At 38.3% G+C, this 10,345-nt stretch overlaps 1 protein-coding gene across 1 annotated transcript in view; it reads left to right on the forward strand.

Moving 5' to 3' along the window:
* Positions 1-9,065, forward strand: part of NKAIN3 (Na+/K+ transporting ATPase interacting 3) — a 196,749-nt gene extending 187,684 nt beyond the window's left edge. The window contains exon 5 of the mRNA XM_009332092.1: positions 8,648-9,065. Within this exon, the coding sequence (XP_009330367.1) occupies positions 8,648-8,661 (14 nt within the window). The 3' untranslated portion in view covers positions 8,662-9,065. The remainder of the gene's footprint in view (positions 1-8,647) is intronic.
* Positions 9,066-10,345: the final 1,280 nt, after the last annotated feature.

Below are 10,345 nucleotides of genomic sequence, written 5' to 3' on the forward strand. Positions count from 1 at the left end.
GAAAATAAAAAATCTCTGAATATCTGATATTAAAATCTTGGATATCACAACACTGATACAATGAGGAGAGAGTTCAATAGCAAAGATCTAGTTAAAATTTCGGTAGCAGTGCTCTTTTTAAGGCAACTCATGAGAGGATGCTTCTGTCAGCACAGTCCTGCAGAGAAGTGTGGTACTCACGTGTTACAATGTAGGGCAGTTTTTAAAATTATGATCTATCTCACTAGGTGAAGACTAAGAAGAAAATCCAGTGCAAAATCTTAATAACTACTGTGGAACCCTGAAATATTCCCCTTCTAGCTTCCAGTAATAAAAGTTTATGTAAAAGGTTGTCTCTTAGTAATGTTCTACTACTTTATCCTGTTTTAACCTGATTACCATCTGCTAGTACTTTATGGAGACAGAGCAGCAATCACAGTGCCACATATGATTGCTGACGTCTCTTCTTCTCCCTTTCTTAATTGTCTTGCACACATTTCCCCTCCTTTAGTCCTCTACATAAATGAGAAGCTATTCCTGGGATTCTGCAAAGGAATGTGTGATTCTTCTGCTACATGACTTGAGGCTTCGGTGCTCAGACTTAGTATGAAGAGGGAAAAATGGATAGTATTGGCTCCAGACAGATGGCTGGGTCAGTCTGACTGGTTCAGTGAAGGGTGTAAGAACAGTGTGCCTCCTGAGAATGGAAGGTAACTGAAGAAATAGACATCCTAGAAAAAAAATGTGCATATCTGGAAACTTTACATAAGCTACAAGTGCAAACATTGGAAAGGCCAAATTTTGGACTTTATGCATCTAGCACTGACTTATCATCAATCCTCCATTTTTGCTTCCTCTTTCTTGTTGACTTTGGCTCTTTTTCTTACTACCTGTCACTTCTGTGACCTGGTTACACCCTCCACAGTTACATACCTTTTCTTAATGATGCAATTGCATTAATATATTGCCATTCAAAAAATCGCAGCACAAGGAAAATAATTGAATGCAAAATAGTATTTGGAACGCCATCGTTTAAGAAAATCTTCTGTACATAAAAACACGTGTTCAAGCAGTTGCTAGCCTGCCCCTCTCTTGGAAAGGGACAGCTGGAGGTGTGAGCCGTTCAAGCCATCAGTTTGGGGCTTACCCTCATTTATAAAAAGGGGAGGCAAGCATCAATAGGATCTAAGGTATTCCAGGCCAAGAGGCTGCAGGATTTACTAAGAATTGTGCTATCTGCATATGACTGCTCTGTTTATACCCTGCACCTCCAGACACGCATAGAATTTGCCAACTTTGAAAGGAGAAATTAGTAATATACCAATGGGCTGACAAGCCCTGCCAGCTGTTTGCACAGGGCCTGCCAGCAGGTTGGTGGGACATTGCCAGAGAAGCTGAATTCTAGATGAGAGGGTGGGAAAGGAGAAAGGACTTTTTTCTGAGCTCTGATTCTTCTGCGCTAACTTCAAAGGAAAGCAAATTTTAACTGGCATATGGGCGAATGGGCTGGATTAGCAGTAGTAAGGCAAATCTAAATTTCATTCATCTAGAAAAGAATAACCCTCAAAATTACTGATGACAGTGGATACGCTTTCTTCAGCCAGTAGCGTATTGCACTTTTCTCACTCAGGCAGATTATGACAGCTGTTCCTCTGATATGGCCCGTGAGTGAATGAGCGTCGTTTTAATGGACTACCCACGGTGGACAGCCAGCACAGATTTGCACTTCCAAGCCCAGCAGGTAGTGAACTCTAAAGGAACGTTTCACACTGGTCATTAAGCATCCAGCATGACCACAAAACTGAGGTGACACAAGGAGAGAGCAATTCCCTGGGAATATGGATCATGTTTTGCAGCCAGCTGCAGATAAAATAACTAGCTTCTGCTGTAACCTGCTATTATCTGTGGGGTGCTAAAAAATCCTCTCCTTAGGATTTTAAGTTTCTCCCTGCGTGACTGTAGTTAATGACTGGACTCCATGGGGTGTTCCTTGTTTAGTGACTGAACATCCCTACTGCTAACAAGTTGTGGTTTTGTTTGGGGGTTTTTTTAATGCATAGAATTATAGAACTGTATACAATTCTTTTTTACATTGAACTTTCTTCCAGGCATATGCAACTTTCTGAAGTTAATTATTGTAGTCCTATGAATCTATGGCAGAAATTTTCCATAATCCATTAACTAGGCCAGAAATAAACAAAATCAATTATTTGGTATCATCCTTAAACTAATGTTTTCCCCTTGGGAAACCTATGCAAATATAGCTGCTGTTTACTTTTGGCCAATTAATTAAACAGAGGGATGTATGCATCTGAAAAGTTCAGTCAATGTAAAGTTTTAAAGCATTTAATCAAAGTTGGATGTCTAAGATGTCTGTTTGAACTGAAACGTACACAGTAATGTCTTTGTATCAAATGAAAATGAAAGTTCAAATTTCTATATTTAATGGCCATCTGTGGTCTTAGTCCTGGAAGTATACTAGATATAAGTGGTGAAAATATCAGGTAAAATCAGACTGAATTTTTAAAACTAAAGGTAGCTTATCATTCAAATAACTGATGATAGATCTTCTTATTAAAGAGCTATCAGCCATAAAATAGAGCGCATAATGAAAAATGGCACGTTCCATTGTCTTGTGTGATAGAGCAGCTTCTTACCTTGAGAATTAGCTTCACATGAATTTTAAGTCGAACTTCAACTTTAATAATATATAACACATCTTGGATTGCAAAAGAGAAAGCCTCAGCTAAACATGTTTGAGCAGCTCATCTCAAAACTTGTTGGATGGTGCTATTAAATATATTTTCTTTGTCAGACAAAGACATGTCCATGTTGTCAATCATTAATACATATTGACTTCATTTCTTCAAACGATTTGTTGGTAGAAGGACTAGTTACTTTAAATTCTCTCCCTGCTTACAGTTGCCGACGATGCTTGTGATTGCTAAGAGGAACGATGTGTGGTTCTGAAGTGGTGAATTATCTCAAAAACATACTTTCTAACTCCTTCTATCACATGTCCTCAGCAGAAAAAATAAACCCCTTCAGAGAGCAGGGAAAACTAAAGTATATAACCACAAAAAAAAAAATTGTATCACTATGGACACGATTTATTCTAAAACCAAATAAGTAACTATGTCTTACATTAGACATCTAGATATTTTAAAAGTCAACTTTTACAAAAATGTATCTGCAAATATGTCTCCTTGTAAGGGTTCGGTCCCATTAGTGCTTAAGTCAATTTTGATGTATGTTATTTTATTTAGTGACAGCATTCTGAAGGAGAACTGCAACATGAAAGAAATAATACATTATAAAGAGGAGGTGCAGATAGGTAGGCTAGGGCTGGCACTCGGGCTGGGCTAGCTCTTCAGCATTATGTCCTGCTCAGACAGTTTTAAGAAAACAGTCTTGCGGCTAAGGTGGTGCCGTATGATTGAAGTACACCAAGTTCAGTTTTCAGGCAAGCTACCCCTTTCCTAGACTCAAGAGGAGAGGCAACTAAAATCAGCAGGAGCATTTCCACAGATTTCAGTGGGTATTTCATCAGCCCTTCAATCTCTAAGCCTTATTTCCCCATCCCCTCATCCTGGATGAGCACTCTTTCTTTCTTTGTTTACCTAGTGTATACATTGCCTGGGAAGGGGCTGTTTCTTATTTGGTGCTCATATGGAGATTAAAACAATGAGGATCTAAATTCTGCTTAGGACTTTTGTGTATATGCCTATATATAAACAAATGAAGGCAGTTGCTTTCTATGTGACCAAAGAATCCTAACATGCTGTGAATTTGTCAGCTCTGCACGGGTCTGAAAAAAAGTCTTTCTAAACCAACAGAAAAATAACTTTCCCCATGAACATGCTTTTAAGATTTCTAGGATATCTTGGACGTGTGGCTTCTTGAAGCTGCTTAAAATCTTACCAAAAATAACAAGATACAAGACGCAGGCTAAAATGTCTTATTTTAAAATCATTATGACCACAGAAGGAACTAAAAACTTCTCAAGAGCAGATATCCCCACATTATTTCTGACATAGAAATCTTGAGAGAAAGTGAAAGGATTCTGAAAAAGCTTCCTGTCCCCACAAGTTCACCCGGAGAAGATGCTGCTGCTTTTTCACATTCAGTTCTCACCTGTTTATTCTTAACTCAGCAGACACACCTTTGGGTTTTTTCAGTGAGTTACATTCCTGCGAGTCCACAGAGTCGTAAAAGTTTAGGTGAAATTAGGCTCACGAGCTAAACTGTTTCCACTGCCTACATTTCTAAACACTTCAAAAGGAGTTGAAAGTGAATTATGAAATACATGCTGAGATTGCCCTAAAGAGAAGCAGCTACATTAGCCCACAGTGGCTTCTGTTTACGTACTCTGCAGATCCGTGGATGCTCCTTTTGCATGCCCACTGGCAGGAGTGTGCATGTCTGGTCAGCCAACGGCACGCCTGTCTTGCCAGGCACAGGGCTAAATGGACCCCAGGGAAGACAGAGCACAGAGCCTTCTGTAAGCAGCTTCCACAGCACCTTTACCTACTTGGTTTATTTCTTGTATGCAAACCTGTGCATGCGCTTACTATTTTTTTTAACATAATTTGTCCATATTTCTTTTTCAGTTGACATATTTTCATTTCCATTTGTTCATTTCTGGAACTGTTGTATTTTCAGTTGATTTCATAGGCGGACTTGACACATACTCCTACCGACAGCCCCCCCAGGAACATGTTGAGTTAAAGCCTGTAAAGCCTGTAGGTAAGGTTCTGGTCCTATGGACCACATTAATCCTTCTAACTGGACTGAAAGCTAACCTTCTCCTGAAATAATTTTGGCATCAGGTTACTAATAATTTAATTATATTTTAATCAGAACTTAATTAAAAATTAATCCACATAAAACATGCAAGTAAGGACACTTTGTCATTGATGACATATCTGCTAAAGCAGGGATTAGTAGATATCCCCATGTCTGCCATGTCGTGCCTTGGCTTAACGCAAGGAGAGGCTCACAGTGAAGGATGGAATTGCTTCCCTGATGACTTTTTAGCAAGAAAAGAGCTGGTTTATGGCTGCTGCTGCTGCATAAACCTTAATGAGATTAACCCATTTACGGAAAAGCAGAAGCTTTTACATTTGTCTAGCTACAGAAAGAAAAAGGTTTGCTGAAAAACTGCTAGTCAGCTTAAAATCTATCTATCTGTAGAGTTTCACTGGAAGTTCATTATCTCTTTGTCATCACTTATGTGCTCCAACCATGAAAACCACATGTTTTCATAGGCTTTTCCTACTCTGCTACCTAATGAATAATTTTGGATGTGTATCTATTCATTTTATTTGGAATAAATTAAGATATGGGGAGGCATTACTAGTACATATATTTTGGCAGAAGCTCAGATAACTTCAAATAGATGATATTTCAAAGTATTAGTGGTAAAACAGAAGATGTTAATTTGGAAATTCTTCTTAGATCCTTGTAAATCGTTGCCCTGATGCTTTCTGTCTTTAAATTTACCTTCGGGTCTTTTATGCATCTTAAATGTAACATGAAACCCACGTGCAGCTAATTGACTGAAACTGATTTAATGACTTACTGTATTTTACTTGCCAGTTAAGAGAATTAAAATGGGTTTGAAGGTTTTTCCTGGTGTACACATGTGTGCGTGTGCTGGGAGTTTTAATTTAAAGTGGACAACTGCTAACCAAATGTTTTGAGTGGGCACTTGACACCTGAACTTTGCTTGTGACTTCATTAATTTTTGCATGGTTTTTAAATATATTTTATTCATGCTTCAGCTTTCAGTTTGTAGAAACAAACACAGCAAACTTTCAGTCAAATTTAGTGAGTAAATATTGTAGGATTATGAAGGCTTGAAAAGGAGAAAAGCCCTATCTCAGTATGACGGTGTATGTTAGAACAGGAAGAAATATCACATTAAGACAACAAAATGAAACAATGAACAGTTTGACATGGCATTAAGTACACCCTCTACACTGGAATCTGCATTTACAGTAGTGTTTCATTAAGTGCCAATTTTGCTGCATTTTCTGTGGGAAAGATGACAGCAAAAGGGGTTTTTGACCATTCTGAATAAGCTGCAAGAGACTGAAAAAGTGAAATTGGTATCCAGGAGGAAGAAAGCCACAGCTGCAACATTTACACCTCTCCATAAAAGATTTTAATCTCTAAACCTGCATTGAGGTTAATTTTAAAGTATTAGGTGAATAAGTGTTTAGTACTTTCTTAATAAACTTAGCTATAACTAAAGGAGATAAAAAAAAAGACATTTTCACAAAAGACATATATACGTTCCTGCAAAATCTGTTAATTTGTTTTGCAGTAGGAAAGTCACAGAATCTGAGAATTTGCTCTTTGATAGCAGGTTTTGGTTAAGTAGCTCAAAGGATTTTGGGGTTGTCGGTGAGCTTGCAATACTGGAAAATAGATGGCATCTTCCCATTTCCCATGTATGGGTATTCTTATACAGCTGGGAGCACCCTCTTTGGCCTCTTTATGGCTGCTAGGAGTGTAAAACTGGAAGAAAAATTATATTGTGTTTTCTTCTTTATTGATATTTTGCTTTTATGCACTGAAAGATACAGAGAGGATCTTTACCTAAGCAGGGAGGAAAAATACTATCAGTGATCAAAGACCGAATTAAAAGCCAAATTGCTGGAAACAATTTGAGTAGTCAGTGGATTGTGCCAGAAACTTGGAGGTGCTTATCTCTCTGCAGCACATCAGCCTTCTTGACTTCTTTTGATAAGTTAATTGCTATCTGTATCAGTTATATATAGTCTGAGAATCCATAGTATCCCTAAGACATGTGACTTCTGGTATCCAGGCTGTGAAAAACTCCATTTCTGTTCTCTTAGAATTGAACATGAATAATGCTTGTTAAATACATGCAAAGCCTTAATAAAGATTACAGATATTTTGCCATCCTTACCACTTTACTCATGGCAAAAATTAGCGTGATGCCTTTTTATAGATGAAAGCTTGCCTTTATTTCCCTTTTTCTCACCCCTTTTATTTCCCTCATTTCATTCATAAATTAACTAAAAATAGCCCATTGAAAATACAAGGTTCTGTGGCCTCATCCAGACTATGTAGTCTGTTTTTGCTTAGTACTCATATTCAGTATAATGTCTGCTTAGTGCTGCCGTAATTATTAATGATTAGCAAGTCTAAGATTAGTTTTCCTTTTCACCCCTGAGAAGAGGTTAAATTTGAACTTATTCTCTCGGGGAACATTTTTTAATGCAAATATGAATGATCATAGTTTGTCTGTTTGTTCTTCATTCTGCCTATAACCCCACTAGGCTACCAGACAAGGAGAAGCAGGATCTTTGCCCTGAACAGTGCAGTTTCAATTAAGATGTGTGTAAGGCAGGAAACAACAGAGGGAGTGGAAAAAAATTGTCATGTTCTCTTTGGGACTAAAGCACATGGACTATAAAGAAGACTGTTGTGTTTTCATCTGTTTCAAGCACAATGTCAAAAGCCAGGTCACTCAGTAGTGATTAGAATTACTTCATGTACTGCTACATGGAAAAGAGAGAAGCATGGCGATTAGAAGAAATTAGGACAAGAGAAAACGGCCTCAAGTTGTGCCAGGGGAGGTTTAGATTGGATATTAGGAAATATTTCTTCACCGAAAGGGTTGTCAAGCATTGGAACAGGCTGCCCAGGGAAGTACGGAACATCCCTGAAGGTATTTAAAAGACATGTAGACGTGGCGCTTAGGCACATGATTTAGTAGGTTTAGTAGTGGACTTGGCAATGTTAGGTTTGCGGTTGGACTTGATGATCTTAAAGGTCTTTTCCAACCTAAATGATTCTATGATTCTGTGATTCTATAAGGAAAAAAAAAGTTGCATTTTGGCTTGCATAATGTTTTTTTATCATCATTATCATTATCATTATCATTATTATTTGCTGCAATGCGCAGAAGTTAAAGTTTACATGTGCCCCATTGCTGTTTGGATGAGTAGGTCTGATCCAGTGCTACTAGTGTCCCCAGCATTTCCAAGGGCATTGCTAGCTTCTGCTCATGGGACTAATGCGATGTCTGAGAAACTCTGCCAGTGGAGAGGTCACTGCCCTGTGATGGGTCTGTGCGATCCCATCCTGTTTGCATCTTCTCCTGAGGCTCTACCCACTGTAAAATCTCTATGAAAGACCATCATAGATTTTCCAAGATTACACAAGTGAACATGGTTTACAGTAAGTCATGGGAGAATACATAGATTCAGCAGGGGTGTGATTGCGGTGAGGACTATAAATAGTGTGAGTCCAGCTCAAATGCTCATGTTTGTACTCAGGTCATGTCAAAATTTTATCTGGTGAACATATATCTTATACTGTTAAAATATATTATGCTGAAAAGGATCAATTATTATGTGAGCTTCAGACATGTTTCACTATCTGTGGTATTTTTCCCCAAATGTTTTTTTGCCTTTGTGGTATGCATGAGACAAAGCTACCACTTTGTACCCAGCCATTCATTCTTGACCTTATATGTGGGTCTTACAGCTGAGGAAATTAGTCACCAGAGGTGTTTTATCTACTTGTTCATTAGTTACTAATGTGTCAGCTGGTGTGAATTTACATCTCACAAATGAGAAGATAAACAGAATAGGTTTTCCTTTTTAAGTAATTCATATATTCTGCTTTTTAGGTCGAAGTAAGTAATGAAGGACTCAAGACTTCTGCTGCTGTAGCTGAAGAACCAGATTTTAGAAGAAAAGACCAACCTTGTGACTCATCGTTCTGGAAGAAACCCACCATCCGTTTCTCACGGCATGTGGATTGTTCTTCCCACAGGCTCAGTGTCGTTATCAGCATTGTTATTTCGTAGACCCTTGTAGATGATCTTGAATTTTTGAATAATTTACTTATATGGACACTTGTAAATTGTAAATTTTTTCTTTTTTAATTTCAATATTTTTACAACATTTAGTGTTAAGGCATGAAAACAAAACAACCTGTGAAAACTAGGAGAAAGGAGCGTCTTTCTCAAAAAAGTCAGTATTTTTTGACTGATAGAATCATACTGTGCCTGGTCAAGATTGTGTCAGTGAACAGTAATTCTGACTCCAAAATATGCAGCAGGAGTCAAACTCTAACAGTGTACAAGAGATCATTTCAATGCTGTGTTTAGAATTCATGATGTCCACTCCTTGCGTTGTTTGAACTGCTGTATGCAGTAGGAATTGATCTATGACTTCTTACCCAGATGTTCCAGCACTAATGTACTCATCTAATTAGTGCAACTCATATATGGCTCCTTCTCCCTCCCTAATCTCTTTTGCCCTGAGCCCACCACCAGTAGCTGTCTCTGATTTGAAGAGAAGTAGGACGACCGCTCTATGGCTGTCGGTCTCTAGGAACCCTTACATCCAGGGCTCTCTAGATGTCTGTGTTTTGCACATTTTTGAACTCTTTTCCTCCCTTCTCCCAGGAAGAAGCCAAGCATGAATGTACAGTACAAGGCACCAACTGAAGCCTTAGAAGCCTCTGGGGACTAATTTTGCTCTTAATTTAAAAGTAAACAAACAAACCTGAAAATGTGTGTAAAAATTTGTAAAGTTATTTGTAAATACTTCTAGAGAAAGAACATGTATGTAACTCTGTGGTATTTTGTTTTCTATTCTGTTTCCACTAGCATAAAGTGATACACAAAGTTATTTTCTCTGGGGAACTGGCAGTCTTTTTAACAGAACGCTTTGTTTCTTTCTTTTTAATTACTATATAAAGTGCTGTGCACAGTTGCATACCCCAGAGAGTTACATCTCTCCACAGAGCCTATGTGCCTCAGCATTCAGCGGAAACTTCATCAGGGCTTTGGGACTGTTTCTGGTTTTGCGCTTTCTCATTTTATGGTTTCTTTGGTGGGACTGTCAGGAAGGATGTTCCTTCTGATATGTGTATTTCTACCTCTCCACCAGAAGCTGAACAGAGGTCCACTAGGTTCCTTCATAAATATCCTAAACAGTCTTCAGCTGGTAAGTTCTGGTCCAACAACATTTAGATCCTAAATTTGCAGTCTTCTCTTGAATCATATATTTTCAAGTCTGAGCAGATGAGAGCTAGAAGAAGGCTTCTCGATTCTCTCTGTTCTAAAGTCTATTTGTGGTGTTTATCGATATGAACCTAATGGGGATGCTATAAATACAATGGAGGTAGAGTCTGTCATTTTTAGGTGACAAGGCTTTTGTGGTGCATCCACCTGTTTCCCAGCTAGTTAAATCAAAGACCTCACCATCTTTGGAGAAAACACAACCTGAACATAGGTTAACCTTCCCTGAAACCAAGTATGAAGTACACGTTAAGACAAAGTCAATAGAAACGACAACTGAATAAAACCCTCTCAGTA

The sequence above is a fragment of the Pygoscelis adeliae genome, unplaced genomic scaffold (assembly GCF_000699105.1).
Source record: "Pygoscelis adeliae isolate BGI_AS28 unplaced genomic scaffold, ASM69910v1 Scaffold98, whole genome shotgun sequence".
Taxonomy (NCBI): Eukaryota; Metazoa; Chordata; class Aves; order Sphenisciformes; family Spheniscidae; genus Pygoscelis; species Pygoscelis adeliae.